Consider the following 16090-nt stretch of genomic DNA (forward strand, 5'->3'; position numbering starts at 1 on the left):
TGGTTCACCGGAGGGAGGGGAAGAAAATGGTGGTGGTGGTGTGGCTCACGGCGCCGGCGCAGGGCCGAAACGGCGTGGGGGAGAAGAGAGAGAGAGCACGCGGGAGAGAGAACTGGGGGAGGAGAAAAAGAAAAGAAAAAAAAGAAAGAAAGAAAAAGAAGAAAAAATAGAAAGAAGAAAAAAAGAAAAGAGAAAAAGAAAATATGATGGAAAAGAAATGAGGTCCAGTCCTCACTCCAAAAACCATAAAACGACTAAATAAATTAAACACCGCATCAAATAAATTAAAAACCAATTAAAATACATTAATTTAAAATAAATAAACCAATATATTAATTAAATTAAAAACAACCCTTCAGTGAAAATACACGTAAAAGCGGATCGTCACACTCCTTATCATTCAGGATGACCTGCCAGATGGCTCGAATCAAGAACTCTTGGTGAACGGCTTCCCTATCAGGATATTCCCAACCTATGACCAACACGAAGAAGAATCACCTGGTCTAGTCTTTAATATGAGAAAAGTGCCTCTCCAAGCCGATGAGCCGCTTTTGGCCACATGCCTTAAAACTACACAAGTTCCCATCCAGTCAGGTCAAGTCGGGATATTACTTAGTCTCGGAGCTCAACACCATGCGATAAATCACTCAGCTCGTAATCAAAAGCCACCATGCATTCGGATAAAGTTGAGTGGGCGCCAAGCGTAGGTGGTCCAAGACATAACAAATGGGGTGACAGAACAGTAGTTGTAACCCATTCACGAACATAAGGGGGAAGAGGACCACTTTTGCTGCCATGCCATCTGAGTAAACCGCTGCGACTTGAGGTCCAGGAACCTCTAAAACCACAAAATTGGGAATGTTGAAGTTTACCCTCAATGCATCGAGGTCAACAGGGGAAGCAGTCGACTTCCAGTTTTGGCCTTTAAAGAATAAAGACCTTTTGTTGACGGACGATTGTCCTACACCCTCAAGATTCTTAGAGGTTTCCTCTGAGCACACTAAACTGGCCTCTTGGGAGCAGCACGAGAAGTATCTTTGGAAGCCATTTGATGAGTAAAAGATGAATCGGAAGTGAGAAATGAAAGATTGGAGGCAAGAACAAGAAGACGACACAGGCTCAAATGGGAGGCTGAGGGAAGTAGAAAATAAGGGGGAAATAGAGTTTAAATAGAAAGTTGCGCCAATTGGGTTAACCAACACATGAAGTGATTGGAGCCATCAGAGACGAAGCGTTAAGAGCAAATCTAGAGATCGTCTCCGTGCATGATGATGGAGAAAATAAACCGTTATGCATACCTTGGGTTCCTTGTGGATGGCAAAAAAAATTGACGCCCACATAACACGATGTAGTGGTTAGGTGAGAAATGTCAACCACGACAAACAACTTTTGAATTCTCAGCACATTTGTGTAGTGGAAATTCGCAGGATACTAAGAGGGAAGTTTATTTCCCACCTTAGGCAGTGTAAGGTTCATCCCTCGCGAGGCCCAAGCCAGCCACTGGATAGCCCCAGCCCAGGAATTACGAAACAATGAGGGCCAAATTGGGTCCCAAGTAGGCCTATTAAATTTGTGGGTCCTAATGTAAAGAGATTTTGAATTAAGATGAGTTTAGTAATTTGAGAGTTGGGTGTCAAAATATTAAATTCAGCTTAAAATTATATTGAATTGAATTCAAATTCAGTTCGGTCTAAATTTCAAATAGGGTCTAAAAATAATCACTTTAAAAGGTGTAAAGAAAATAACTTCTCTCAATTTTACGTACTGTAGCAAATGGGTTTAGAAAATGCAACAGAAACCAGTCTAAATTGTATCATACTTGGTACCGTTGAAGTCAAAGGTGAGTGTAACATGGTCCAATTTGTTGAGTGCTAGAGTTTAACCTGCCTCTTCATTAACGATAATTAATAATTACCTCAATGAAATGAGGCTGACTAGGTCAACAAAAAGTTGCACTCACACCTTTCTCTCTCCCGCTCTCAACCCCACAAACAAGCCTTTGCCAGTTTGCATGCCCTCTCTCTAATTAATCCTTCTCTATTCTTAGACTTTCACGTAAATCTGGCGGTTCCATCATCAAATCCCTCTCCAAGCCACACACACACACACACACCCACCAAACATGACAACCATATTCCTCCCAAAACCAAAAAAAGCAAATAAGACAAAGGCTCGGAGAACGTACCACGCAATCGTCTCTCTGAACAGCGGCTCATTCTTCCCCGGACTTTTCCCATTCCTGGCTCAGCAATGGCCGCTGTTCATATTCTCTTCCTCCTCCTCTTCTTCCTCCCTCCCCTCTCTCTTTCTGTCTCTGATAAAGAGGCTCTCCTAAGACTCAAAAAATCATTTATCCATGCGGACGCATTAAGCTCATGGGTTCCCAACTCCTCTCCTTGCTCGGACAATTGGTATGGAGTGATTTGCTTTGATGGCATAATCACTGGCCTCCATCTCACCAACTTAGGTCTCTCGGGAAACATAGACGTCGAGGCTTTACTGGAACTCCGCGGGCTTCGAACGATCAGCATGATGAATAACTCCTTCTCAGGTCCAATTCCGGATTTTCACATGCTCGGCGCTTTGAAATCTCTCTTATTAACAGGCAATAATTTCTCTGGAAACATTCCTAACGATTTCTTTTCCCATCTTACTTCATTGAAGAAAGCCTGGCTCTCCTATAACCAATTCAACGGAACGATACCTGAGTCGGTGACACAAGCAACCCATCTCATAGAACTCCACCTAGAGAAGAACCAATTCACAGGACCTATCCCACCTATGAACCAAACCTCGTTGAAACAACTTGATTTATCTAACAACATGTTGGAAGGTGAGATTCCTAAGAGCTTGTCGATATTTGGTGTGAATACGTTTGAAGGAAATGAAGGACTTTGTGGGAAGCCATTGGACAAGGTTTGCACAGAGAAAGATAAAACATTAATGCCGAGTACTAATGAAACTGTACAGAATTCTAGCAACAATAATGTTATAGTGCTTTCGTTCCTTGCCGTGATAACGCTCATCTTTGTCCTCTTTGCCTATGGAAATTGCTCAAAACGTAGGGAGCACGAATTCATTGTTCGCGGTACCGAATCAATGGCGAACGATCAGACGGTTGAGATACATGTGCTAAGTTCGCGCGGCAGGGCCTCAGACTACTCGAGCCATAAAGGTCGTTTGAAGAAGAGTACTTCAAGTCAACATGAAAAAAATGGAACGGGTGATCTTGTGATCGTGAACGATGCAAAGGGTACATTTGGGTTGTCAGATTTGATGAAGGCAGCTGCAGAGGTGCTCGGTAATGGCGGAATGGGGTCAGCATACAAGGCCTTGATGGCCAATGGGGTTTCGGTGGTGGTGAAGAGGATGAGGGAGATGAATACTTTGCAGAGAGAGGTATTTGATGAAGAGATGAAGCGGCTTGGAAGATTAAGGCACAAGAATATCTTGACTCCTTTGGCTTACCATTTCCGGAAAGAAGAGAAGCTGTTGATCTCCGAATACATTCCTAAAGGCAGTTTGTTATATGTCTTACATGGTATGAGACAAACTTACTTAATCTTCTATAAATCTTCTATATATATATATATATATATAGTTCTTTTAAATAATCCTAATAACACCGAACTCGGCTTCTATATCTCGATCAATCTCATGCATTTCATTATATGGTTTTTGATAAATTCTAGAAATACTACTCTTTATCCTAAACTCAGTCATTTCTAATCATATATCTTTTGGTTGAACCTATGTTAACTTGTCTTAAAAAAAAATGGAAGATTTGAATCTGTAGCTAACGCATGATCATTTCATTTAAACATCTAATATTCAGGTGATCGTGGGATTTGTCATAATGAGCTGAATTGGCCAACGCGTCTGAAGATTATCAAGGGAATTGCACGTGGTATGGGTTTCCTCCATAGTGAGTTTGCTAAACACGATTTGCCCCATGGAAATCTCAAGTCCAGTAATGTTCTTCTTTGTGATGATTATGAGCCACTGTTAAGTGACTTTGCCTTCAATGCACTAGTCTCTACACCCTTCGCAGCACAAGCATTGTTTGCCTACAAAACCCCAGATTACATCCAATACCAGAAAGTCTCTCCAAAGTCTGATGTTTATTGCCTTGGAATAACTATTCTTGAAATCCTCACCGGAAAATTTCCTTCTCAGTACCTTATCACTGGAAAGGGTGGCACTGATGTTGTGCAATGGGTCTTAACAGCAATTTCTGAACACAGACTACAAGAAGTGCTTGATCCGGACATTGTGAGCAACACAAGCTCACTCAATCAAATATTGCGACTCCTACATATTGCAGTTGCCTGCATTGAAAGTAATTCCGAGAAACGGCTCGACATGAGGGAAGCCATTAGGAGAATACAAGAGGTACAGCTTTAAGGCCATGCCATAATCATTTTTACAACTCTGTTTTAAATCGACAGCATTTTTCATAAAACAGATACTCCTTCCAGCTTATATATAACTAAGTTATTTTACATATATAAAAGCAATCCATTTGAAACAGAGTTGTAAAAAACTTGTCTCTATCATTACTCCTAATTCAATACAGGAGAGGGAATGATCTGTAAATATATATATGGGTCGGGTAAAAGAGGTTAGTGATAAGCATCTCAATCCCATACTTCAAAGTTCATAATCAAATATTTTGTGGGCACGTCGGCCCCTCGAGAGAGAGCTTCGAAGATCATTAGTTGCATGCGTGGGGGCAATGGATATGAACCATACACTAGTTGTACATGATCTCTTTGGCAATTCATTACTCCTCTTGTTGTCAACAGTTTCGCTCAGCACCCACACACATTTTTCTTTTTCAAATAGTTTAGATACAAGGAAACCAAAATTTGGGAGTGCTTTTGCTGCATGGATGGGGGGGCATTTAGTCATGTTTTTCTGTATACTTCTTTTTATTATTATTATTATTATTATTATTATTATTGTGAACTACCAATTCGTTTCCAAAGTAACTACTACCAAAAGTTATAATGCACCTTATACTGCTAATAAATTTCAATACGTGTCAAGTTAAGGTCTGATTGTTAAGATGAAAGAAGGATTGTTCATGAGGCAGAAAGAAAAGATGTATAGGCATTGAAAGTTATTAGTTGTTTAGGGTGCACTTCGCAATTTTTTTGGTAGTGTCGTACCTTTTTTTTATAAGAAAAAATGAGAGGTTGGGGCGACCAGTGTAGTAACCCTCTTTAGGCGTGATCATAGGAGTCATTCCCTATCATAGAATGTTCAATTTGGTTGTGCCTTTCTTTCTAAATGCAACATGGGATATATAAAATAAAAAAGAGCTAGCGTGCTACTTTTCCGCCTGAGTAGCACCACTTTTCCTTATCATCAGGATATTTTGAAATTTTTATTTTTTAGTTTTTTTTCTTTTTACATTTTTTAATATAGTTTTAAAAAATAAAAAAATATACTAATATATTAAAAATCACTTCCTTAATTATTAAGTATAAAGAAAAAAATTGATGACCGTTTAAATGGAACAGTCGCATTCAGCGGCAAAGTAGTGTTTTAAAAAAAAAAAAAAATGCAACATGGGATCTACACTTGCTTACCGTTCCTTTAAATCAAAGGTCTTTGGAGAATGTCACGTAATTCTTATTTTAGTCATGCTAAAGCAAAGTACGTAAAAATCATATTTATAGGGAAATTATGTTTTACATCCCTAAAATACAATGCCTTTTTCAATATACACCCTAGAGTACAAAAGCTGACAATTGACGTCCAGACCATCAATTTGGAAAGTTTGACAATCTGGCAGGCTATAAGATGTGCCATCTACCATATGTACAAAATATGTAAATAAAAAGATAGAGAAATTATTCTCATCAGTCACTATTTATTACTGTATATCACATATTTAATAAAAAATATTTATATATTTTATAAAAAATATATTTACATTTTATGAAAAATCTATATATATGTAGTGTGAAAATAAACAATAACTGATGCATATTACTTCTCAAAAAGAAAAGAGGTAGTACGTACTAATTTCTGCTAATCTTTATAATATGTTGCGAAGAACTAATTTTCTCAATAAATTTACATGGCAGTTGGCATGGTTATTTATTGCTAAGTTTTAGGTAATATATTACTGGGAATGGGAAAATGTTCATAAACTTTTGAAGTTACGTACCTAAAATATTATCCCTGGGAGACAATGTTAACTGTCATAAGATGAAGATTTATCTTGTTTCGGGCACATTACTGGTGATATCAAGAGTTTTCTTGCTAACTGAGAAAGTTGTAAATAACAATTCATTTGAAGAAGTGGAAACTCAGTACTTGACTCCATAGCAAGAGTAGCATTGTCTTTTACAGATCAAGTAGTGGGGATTGAGGATTTTCCTAAATTAATCTCCTGTTTATTGTTAAAAGACAGCTTGTGGACTGCTTGATTTGATTATCTTAAATGAAACGATGATGACATTTCTAGTTTAAAATTAAAATTTAAAAATAAATAAATAAATAAAAATTACACTTTGGGAGTCTATAAGACTATAACACGTGGAGCGAAAAAATAGCGCTACGTGGACCTAGAAATCTGCAGATCTTCTTCTATTCCAGCCTCGGCGGGCACCAAATTAACAGAACACAACTTACAAACCCCGTCTCGAGAGGCTGTCCCTGAGCCGACGAGATGTACCGAACGGCGGCGAAGCGTGTTCTCCTCCTCCGTGTACCCTCCGGTAGCAATTGCAATGCCCGTCTTCTGCTCCCACCCATTCTTCAATCATTCGCTGCTAACTCTTCTCCTTTATCCACTACTAGTGTAAATCCAAATCAACGTTCTCAAAACCCTAATTTTTCTGATTCTGCCTCTTCATCAACATCTTCTTCATCTTCATCATCAACGGCAGATGAAACTCGACGTCAGCATAGCCGCAGACCGACGGCCGAGTACGAAGACGAGCAAGCACGGGTGCTTCATGCCACTCTTCCCCACGTGGTCTGTCTCTACTACGGATCGGCCTAAGTCAATGATTTTTTTTTAAAAAAAAATTAATGCCCTCTATGTGTTTGTTAAAGTGTCGATGAAATATTCGATGCCCTTTTGAATTCCTGACAGAAGTCCCTTTATAACATTAATAACGATGGTGGACGTACAGGTGAGGTTGGGATGGACTGACGCTGCTATGATTTCTGGTGCGAGGGCCGTCGGTGTTTCTCCTTCTATAATTGGCTCTTTTCCTAGGAAAGAAGCCGCTCTTGTGGAGGTAATTTTGTCCCTCTTGGTCGATATTTGTATGCATATAAAACAATGATTAAAATAATTTTCTATCTTTTAGGGCTCATTTGGACACTTAGGGGATGCTTGGGAAAATGATAAGAGATGAGAATTTTGTGAATAGTAATAAGATGGTTTGTGAATAGTAGTGGGATAGTTTGAGATAAGAATTTATTGGATTTTAGAAAAGAAGAGGGAAAAAGTTGAATAAAAAATATTATAAATTTAAAATATTGTTACAATATAATTTTTATTTTGAAATTTGAAAAAGTTGAATTGTTTTTTATTTTTTATTTGAAAAGTTGGGAAAGTTGTAATGATTAGTTTGAAAGTGTTTGTGTTTGAATGATGTTTGGGAAGTAAATGAGATAAGATGAGATGAAATGAAAAATGTTTTCAAACATCCCTTTGTTCAATTCGATAATGAGTTTGCAAGTGGCATTTTGGCCAATATTCTCCAGCACTAGGAAGTGCAAGATTCTTGGGCACAAGACCCACCAGGTTTAAGTATAACCTAACAACTCCAATAATTTTGATAATAATATGACTCTTGATTTAAGTTGGGTCGTGCCGATAGTGTCTGTCGTTTTCTGTTTAGTCACAGTGTCTTGAAATAAATTCTATTTTGCCATCTGTGTTGAATTGATCTTGTTAACAGCAGGGATTCCAGTTCAGATGTCTTTTTATATAGGTTTGAATAATCCAAGATTGTAGCATTTCTCTTGAACATCTTCATGCCAATATCATAAACTAACTATAAAAGTTTGCATTAGCATGCTAAGGACCATATGTTTTGTGTTGGTAACTACCCATGGTGGCATTCATTAGTTAAGTGAAACAACAAATTTTGCATGGGACACTGAGTATTTCTCCACTTAACACATGTTAGTGATAAAACTTGGGGTTTTGTGATCTGAACTTACTCTTTCTACGTGTCTTATGAGTTGATTATGAATATTTTTCCCCATCTTTGTTTTTTGCTTCAGTTTTTCATGGATGAGTGCTTGCAAAGGCTCATCGATAGAATTGAGTTGGGTGAGGACTTAAAAGGCAAGATACCTAGTGAGAGAATCTCTGAGCTTGTTAGGTTTCGCCTAGAAATGCAAGCTCCATACATATCAAAATGGCCTCAAGCTCTTAGCATTCAGGTATCATCTGTTGCTCCCATTCCTCTTGTTAAGGCTTTGATGTTATTAGTAAGATAAGAAACACAAAAAATCTGTTATCAATTATATCTGCAGGCACAACCAATGAATGTTCCAACAAGTTTTAAGCAGCGGGCAATGCTTGTAGATGAGATATGGCATGCTGTCGGTGATGAGGCCTCTGATATTGATTGGTATGTAAAGCGCACTGTCCTTGGGGGAATATACTCAACAACGGAAATATACATGCTGACTGATAGTTCCCCAGGTTCACGTTCTTTACTTTGCTTTTGGAATCAGGATTTGTAACATATCTATTTTTGTTTCCATTTATAATTAGTCATACCCATTATGTAATGTGCCTCATCTTGGATGTTGGTAACTATAGTTGTAACATTCCATCTTGTTTTTCTGTAATATCTTGAGGATTTTGTTCGTATAGTTTTGATGTTCTTTCTTAATGAAGTTTTCTTTGGTGTAAACCCCTCCTCTATGTACTATTGTGAATGCAGTACTGGAAATAATCTTATACTCTATTGATTCTATTTTTCTGGCAGATTTTCGTGATACATGGTCTTTCTTGGATGGCCGTGTGAAAGATGCTTTTGATCTGAAGAAGACCATTCAGGAGGTATATCATTTTCCCTTTGGTTCTTTAATGTTTTGGGTTCTTTCTATATTTCGCAAATATATGACCATTTGGTAACGTTAAGTTGGCAATGTGTAACACCCTTCATCGTGGTGAATTTTTGCAGGCAAAGTATTTGGCGGAAACTGTTGGTGCTGGCATGGGGAGCTCTTTGCAAGGATTTGTGAAGAGAGTTTTTCCTGGATGAATGCCAGTTTGCCAGATGGTTTAGAAAAAATATACTGCAAGTATCGGGTGCTGGGTCATATGGGGCTTGCGTCGGGATTTGAAGTATTCTTCTTCTTTCACTTGATTGCCTCTGACAAGGATTGTTACCTGGAAGAGATGCTGTGTATGTGGTACTTTGGTCTTACGTATTATCTCCAATGTTTCATTACTCTAAATTCTTTTTCAATTGGCATGAAGCTGCCGAAGAGTGAATATTAAAGAATGGTACTTTTTCTTTATACAAGTTACTATTAAACTTGATATCCTGTGGATTGCTCCATGGACCTGCAAACAATGGCAGAATCTCCCTTGGGCAACAGGTAAGGTAGAAATAAAAACGATAGAGTTCGTGGGCCAAGACATATTATTTCAATATTGTTCACACAACGAGCCCTGTATGGGGAACTTATCTCATCCATATGTTGTACTTATTTATCCTAATGGTGCTTCTTGTTTGCTTATATTTATGATGTGTAAAATTAAGATACCTACATGAATACCCATAAAAAAAATTCCTCCAATTCAGTCTTTTCTTATAGTTGCATTATGACGTAGTTCACATAATTGGATGAATGCCAGCTGCTGGGACTAAGTTCTTCCCTGTTTTGCTACGTTTTCCTGGAGATATCAAGTCCTACCATTTTGTTACTTTTGGTTGAGTTTAGGTTTATGTTTAACGGGTCTAAATTGCTCCTCTTTGTAATTAATGTAGAAACAAAACAGAGATATTAAATCAAATTTTATGGACATCAAAAACGAAATTAGCAAGACGACAAGTGAGTGTTCCAGGCACTCGACGGAGTTCTGGCTCCGGCATCCTTCCCTTTAATTTCTTATCCTTGCCCTCATTTTTCTCTATTAATATGATGATGATTGTGCATGCTTGGATATACATACATGAATGCTAAATGCAAATGTATTTACGACTTTATGTATATATGCATGTATAAGATGTATGTTGATGTATTGGAGGAATCAAGCCACTAGGTGGTGTCTCGCCTCAAATGGCTCAGACCAATTTCATTGGAATGTCCGATTTGGCTTGCAAGGTATAAAGCCAAATTCGAGGACATTCTCACTAACTCTATACCATCATTGATCGTTAGTTGGCTTAGAAATCTCAACGTCCTTCTTAAGCCTCTTTTCTTTCACTCAACTTAAATGCTTCTGCCCTTCAGTCTTCATATTTATCGGATCATCATTTGGGCTGAGAGGCCAACCTTGGCGAAGTAGTTTTTCCCCCATTTTGGTACCCTCAAATTTAATATTGATGGGATTTCCAAAGGCAACCCAAGTTCTTCTACCGGGCCCTTTTCTTTTTTCTTTTTTTTTTTTTTCTTTTTTCTTGTGGTAAACTTATTTAATATTGATTATCAAACCCTTGACAATATTTTGATATTTGAAATGATATTTTACAGTTCAAGCATCATTTCTTTTATTAGTCTCGAAGATGTTTACGGGGAGGGTAATGCTTTAGCAGATAACCAGAATAATATTATTTAATGTAAAACAAAAGAGTAGTGAGGAATTAGATGTTTGAAAATTGCTTGTAAAACAAACTGTTGCCCATTAAATAAAATAAACCATTCCTATTAAATACACACCCATCCAAGAGAGGAAGAGCAAAAGTAAAAATATTGGCATCAAACAAAAACCACTTTTCATGGGTTATCATGAAAAAGACGCAAAAGCCCAACTAAAAAGGTACAATTCAAGTTTGAAGGAGGACAAAAGTGTAAATATGAACATTAAACAATATCACTATCAATGAGCTTTATCCACTTATTATAGTTTTAAATAAATATAATTCTAGATATCATATGGTAATTCTGTACACGGTATTATTATTTTATTATGTGAAATATGATATATTTATTATTATTAGATAAATTTTTATTATTTAAAGATAATAAATATATTATATTTTGGATAAAAATAAGATAAAAATATGAGGTATAGCATTCCTCGAACAAATAAGGAGAGTGTTAGGTAAGCTGTTGGAATTTGACTTTGGGCCACATTTTGGTAGGTGAGGGATGACATAGGCATGTTCATATCTTTTTAGCATGGTAGAGCTTTTACTTAGGTTGTGTTTGGTTACAAGGAATTTTTATCTTAAATATAAAATTTTTATCTCATTATTAAAATTTTCTTAAATTTTCATATAAAATATAATAAACAATTTAATTTTTTCTTAATTTTTTTAAATTTTAATATAATAATAATATTAAAATATAATATTTTAATATTTAATCTTAAAATTTAAAATTTTTATCTGAAAATTTTTAGTGGTAAAGGAGAACCTTAATCTGTATCGATCGCATACTGCCCCCATAATCAACCAAAATGAATTCCGCTTCAGAGATTGTCGCGAAGTTGAATCTCGAGCCCCACCCAGAAGGTGGTTTCTACGCCGAAACTTTCAGGGACACCTCCATTGTTCTCACCCAGTCTCAGCTCCCCCCAGAATGTATGTTCTTTTCATTGCATATTCTCTTCATATTTTTTTTCTTTTCTAGATCTTTTGTAATAAAAGGTCTCAGGATCTGTGTAAAAGATCTAGAGCATTTGATTGGAAGTAACAATCGTTGAATAATCGACTTATCTAGAAAATATAGAGAACCTAATAAAGATTTGTAAATCCCCTTTAGTTAGGAAAAAAAAAAATTGTGGAATTATTCGTTTTGCCTATGTTTGTTGTCAGATAAGGTGGACAGAGGCGTGAGTACATGCATATATTTCTTGTTACCGTCTGGGAGCGTGTCGCACCTCCACCGTATACCTTGTGCAGAAACCTGGCATTTTTATTTGGGTGAACCTCTTACGGTACGTTCTGACACCTTTTCTTAACACTGTTATTACAATATCAAGCTTTACGTCAAGAGTTCGAGTAAACGGATTTGCCATGTTTGCTCTGTTAAACTGCCTTTGGTACCAAGTATGAACATGATAGGTAATTTAGGCCTACACTGAGATGTGATGAGATGAGAGAATATGTAAATATTAGTAAAATAGCTTATAAATAATAATGAAATGATTTAAGTCTCGAGAGGAAAAGGTTATTTTGCTTTGGTGTCTATTAAGTTGGCTTACCAAAAGTATTTGGATATTAAGAAGAAAACAGGGAAATCTATACAACTTCCATTATTTTCTAAACTTGCCTTTATTTTGTTTAACACCACTAAGGTTTCTGTTAGGTATTGGAACTGAATGACAAAGATGGGAGTGTCAAACTAACCTGTCTTGGACCCAATCTGATGGACAAGGAGCAACCACAGTACACAGTGCCTCCAAATGTGTGGTTTGGTGCTTATCCAACGAAGGACATCAGCATTTCCCCAGATGGGTTGGTGCACGTAGCCCCACCAAGGAATGCTGAGAATCATTTCTCCCTTGTGGGATGCACTTGCGCTCCTGCCTTTCAGTTTCAGGACTTTGAGTTGGGAAAACGATCCGAGCTTGTCTCACGCTTTCCCGGCAGTCAGTCTGTGGTCACTCTCCTCACATTGCCAGACTGAACAGAAGCCCTGTTTTATTTTGCTATAATCATGGAAAGTTTGCTCCCAGTGTTGGTTTTCCGGAGATTTGTTCATCTCTCCTGGATTTTGAGTGCTTAAGCATATACATCATACACAATAAAATGCAAACTTAGAACCTCTGTTTTTTATTTTTGTTTTCTTTATTTCTTTAGAATGAGTATGATCCGATCTCTTTTGGGAAGCTTTGCGTTGTATAAAATCATGCCAAGTTAATTATAATGAGTTTTCAGGCTCTCTGTCTGGTGGCATATAAAACCCATGCGATAAAACTGTAAAACCTGATCTCAAACAATGCTCTTTTCTATCAAGAAAAAGAAAGGTAGGCAAACATAGTAGAAAACTGGTAATCAATATTAGTTCCATCTCTAACAAAGTAATAGCCTCCTGCCGGCAACAAGCTCCCAAAGGAGCACAGAAGACCATTCCCGCGTTTCAATCTGACAAAGATCCGTAAGCATCATTCTTAAACATCAGTCTAGTAACTTGACTATACTTGTGTGATAGGATATTTCCAAAGGTGGAGTTAAGGCAGCAAGCATAGGTGCTTCAGTTCTGGTTGCAAGTAATCAAGAATTTGTTCTGCGAAGAGGGCTTGCTTATGACCTATGGTCGCTTGCCTAGTGGGGGCGGCTTGTCCTTTGTGGGTAAACGGGAAACCCGACTCTACAAACCAGAGGAAAGGCTGCAAGGCAGTAGTTGGAGCGTTAAGACTAAAGGTTTTTGTAGTACTAGCAGGAATGCAACTGAATGAATCCCATATCTTAGCAAGTGAAGTGCTTGCGCCCCTTTAGAGAAAGGTCTAAAGGGGCACTTTGCGGATAGTTTCTCGAGTTTGTTTGCAATAGACCCTTCCAAAACCAAGAAGAGTCATTTTGGGCCTCAGCTTGCTTGAAAGTATATCTACGAAAGTATTTGACTGCAATGTCACGAATCCAAAGCTTTTCAGAATTCAGACAGATGTCTCAACTTAACTTTGACAAAAGGGATTTATTGTACTCTTGAAGCCCAACATCTCTTCCTCTTCAATATCAAATTTGAGAGCCAAATCAAAATGCTTAAGAAGCAGTTGATCTTGATCTTACGAAATTCATTCGTTTGATTTAACATTTTTTAGATTGAGATTCTAGTCTCCAAAAGACCAATGGCTTGACAAATTTGAAATGTAGGGATAGAGAAGATCAGATATACTATTAAAATAGTTCTTCTATACACAGTCATGCAGTCGGCTGAAGTGGCATGACACCACGTCAACTGCTTAAAAAAATGAAAACAAAAGGCAAAACAACGAAACCCATTTCACTTTCGATTTCCTGCTTCTGAGTGTGCGACACAGTGATCTTCACTGAAGCTCATCGATTGTTCGTTTATCACTAGTGTGGGCTTCTTCCTTGTGGGGTGGGGGGGGGGGGGGGGGCATCTACTCATCGTCAAGCCAAGCATTTGCGTTGGTTTGGGTCAACTTTGTGGGTCAGCTTTTCATCAGTCATCTTCATGGATATCATTGCCACCAATATTGGAAATTGGTTGAGTTTAATCCATAGAAAATGCATACGCTTTGTGCTTCAAGTTGCAATTTACAAATTTTCTTAAATGTTTTGGTCACTATGATAAACAATCAAGTATGTTGTGATTTAGTTATTAAATATAAGATTTGTGCATTGCATACAGTTAGATATGTAGAAATTTCAATGCTGAAAATATAAATTTTCTGGTTAAATATTGTGGTTTAGTTGTTAAATATATGTTTCTAATTGGATGAACAGAGGATGGCATGTTTCTAGTTGGTTCCGTCATCGCTGCTGCCTTGGTTGTTCACATAACCTTCTTGTCTTATTGGCTTTAAAAAATAGTTGTGGCTGTGAAGCTATTGAGTCTAATTTACATGTTTATAATTATTGTTCCCTTAATGTATTTGTATGATCTCATATCTCCCAAATTTTTGGCATCTCAGCCTTTTTTTCAGCTTCATTTACTAGCTCAATTAATTCCCTGATACTCTAGGAACTTAGTGGTTAGCTAGAAATTTAGCCAAGTATGAAGGTGTGATAAAATATGCCTCATGCATTATTTTTGAAATTGTTGCAAGAACTTGATCTGATAATTAAACCATTAAAGGGCATATTCAAACATGGTGCTATCTCTACATTAAATAGTTTGAGAATCCCTTTTTTGAATACTAGAACAGAAATCTCATATTGGTTCATTACTCAAGTCATCCTATTAGTAGAATAAAACTCAATATTGATAGAGCCTCAAAGGGCAACTGGAGTTGGTGGTTGTGGTGGGATCCTTCATGATTACTATGGCCATTTCAAACATGGCTTTTCTATTTATTCGGTGGTTGGTACAAATATTTTTGTGAACCTTCAGTTAAAGATGGCCTCTCTTTATGTTACCAACTGGATTTTATCACCTCAATATTGAATCAGCTGTAGTTTCACTTTAATAAGAAAAATTTGGCCTCTCTTTGATAAGCTGGATTTTTATTGATGTGTTTGTTTTCCTTTTCTTTGTTTGCTATTAGAGGTGTACCTTGTATTCTATGCTCTTTAAAAGTAGATAAAAAAAATCTTATGTAGTTTTGTTTTGTTTTTTTTTTTTTTTCTTGGAAGAAGTATGTCCAAGATTAGTCTTCACCCTCTCTCTTGGTCAATAGAATTAATTTTCCTGAAAACATATCAAAGACTAACCTTGGATATTGAACAACTTGTACAAGGCATGTGAAAATTAGAAGAACACTCATCTCCACTAACACCATCTAGCTCAAATCTCCAACCTCAATATGTTATTTCGGATTTGAAAAACTTATTGCAACTCAATGTTTAGTATCCTAATTATCATTATTATTTTTATGTAAGGACATCCCTCAAACTGGTCTAGTAAAATTTTCAAATTACATACATGGTTACGTTGAACCAATGTCTAGATGGTCACTAGCTTTTCTACCATATTCAGATGCCAACCAAAATTCAAGCAACATTCAGGTAGTTTTTCAACTTTGTTCTTGTCTTTTAGTTATAAGTTAATTATTTTTTAAGTAGTTGAATTGCTTTCATTTTTTTTTTTTTTTTTTTTTTTTTTGTTTTAAGCAAAACATTGGTTACCCATTTCAATATAGGATGGGATCTCTGAGGCCATTTGTCACTAGAAGATCCGCAATGAGCACAAGAGTTGGTCAAGAAGATAGACCCAATTATCTGGAAACTGAAGTGCTATGTACTTCCGCTAGAGTTGATGAAAAAATTAAAAATGATAGACTAGATGAACTCGAAACCGATGA

General features: G+C 36.9%; 3 protein-coding genes across 3 annotated transcripts; all 3 read left to right on the plus strand.

Annotated features, from left to right (window-relative positions):
• Positions 1-2131: 2131 nt before the first annotated feature.
• On the plus strand, positions 2132-4975 carry LOC122305667 (pollen receptor-like kinase 3). Its single transcript, XM_043118239.1, has 2 exons — positions 2132-3541; positions 3836-4975. Exons 1-2 carry the CDS (start codon positions 2251-2253, stop codon positions 4402-4404), a joined length of 1860 nt encoding a protein of 619 aa, XP_042974173.1. The 5' UTR covers positions 2132-2250; the 3' UTR covers positions 4405-4975.
• A 1599-nt stretch (positions 4976-6574) lies between these two features.
• Positions 6575-9734, plus strand: LOC122304257 (ubiquinone biosynthesis protein COQ9, mitochondrial). Its single transcript, XM_043116416.1, has 6 exons — positions 6575-6991; positions 7152-7259; positions 8257-8418; positions 8512-8683; positions 8973-9046; positions 9171-9734. Exons 1-6 carry the CDS (start codon positions 6683-6685, stop codon positions 9249-9251), a joined length of 906 nt encoding a protein of 301 aa, XP_042972350.1. The 5' UTR covers positions 6575-6682; the 3' UTR covers positions 9252-9734.
• A 1824-nt stretch (positions 9735-11558) lies between these two features.
• On the plus strand, positions 11559-12991 carry LOC122304258. The gene is made up of 3 exons (XM_043116417.1): positions 11559-11741; positions 11976-12097; positions 12469-12991. The coding sequence occupies exons 1-3, from the start codon at positions 11618-11620 to the stop codon at positions 12787-12789; spliced, it is 567 nt and encodes a 188-aa protein (XP_042972351.1). The 5' UTR covers positions 11559-11617; the 3' UTR covers positions 12790-12991.
• Positions 12992-16090: the final 3099 nt, after the last annotated feature.

The sequence above is a fragment of the Carya illinoinensis genome, chromosome 3 (genome assembly GCF_018687715.1).
Source record: "Carya illinoinensis cultivar Pawnee chromosome 3, C.illinoinensisPawnee_v1, whole genome shotgun sequence".
Taxonomy (NCBI): domain Eukaryota; kingdom Viridiplantae; phylum Streptophyta; class Magnoliopsida; order Fagales; family Juglandaceae; genus Carya; species Carya illinoinensis.

Bases quoted from the DNA above. Each gene is read 5' to 3' on its own strand.
- LOC122304257 (XM_043116416.1), top strand. From the start codon at position 6,683: ATGTACCGAACGGCGGCGAAGCGTGTTCTCCTCCTCCGTGTACCCTCC. The intron at 6,992-7,151 runs GTCTGTCTCTAC...GTGGACGTACAG, and splicing joins ATGCCACTCTTCCCCACGTG to GTGAGGTTGGGATGGACTGA. The intron at 7,260-8,256 runs GTAATTTTGTCC...TTTTTGCTTCAG, and splicing joins AAGAAGCCGCTCTTGTGGAG to TTTTTCATGGATGAGTGCTT.
- LOC122304258 (XM_043116417.1), top strand. From the start codon at position 11,618: ATGAATTCCGCTTCAGAGATTGTCGCGAAGTTGAATCTCGAGCCCCAC. The intron at 11,742-11,975 runs GTATGTTCTTTT...GTTTGTTGTCAG, and splicing joins GTCTCAGCTCCCCCCAGAAT to ATAAGGTGGACAGAGGCGTG. The intron at 12,098-12,468 runs GTACGTTCTGAC...GGTTTCTGTTAG, and splicing joins ATTTGGGTGAACCTCTTACG to GTATTGGAACTGAATGACAA.
- LOC122305667 (XM_043118239.1), top strand. From the start codon at position 2,251: ATGGCCGCTGTTCATATTCTCTTCCTCCTCCTCTTCTTCCTCCCTCCC. The intron at 3,542-3,835 runs GTATGAGACAAA...TCTAATATTCAG, and splicing joins TTTGTTATATGTCTTACATG to GTGATCGTGGGATTTGTCAT.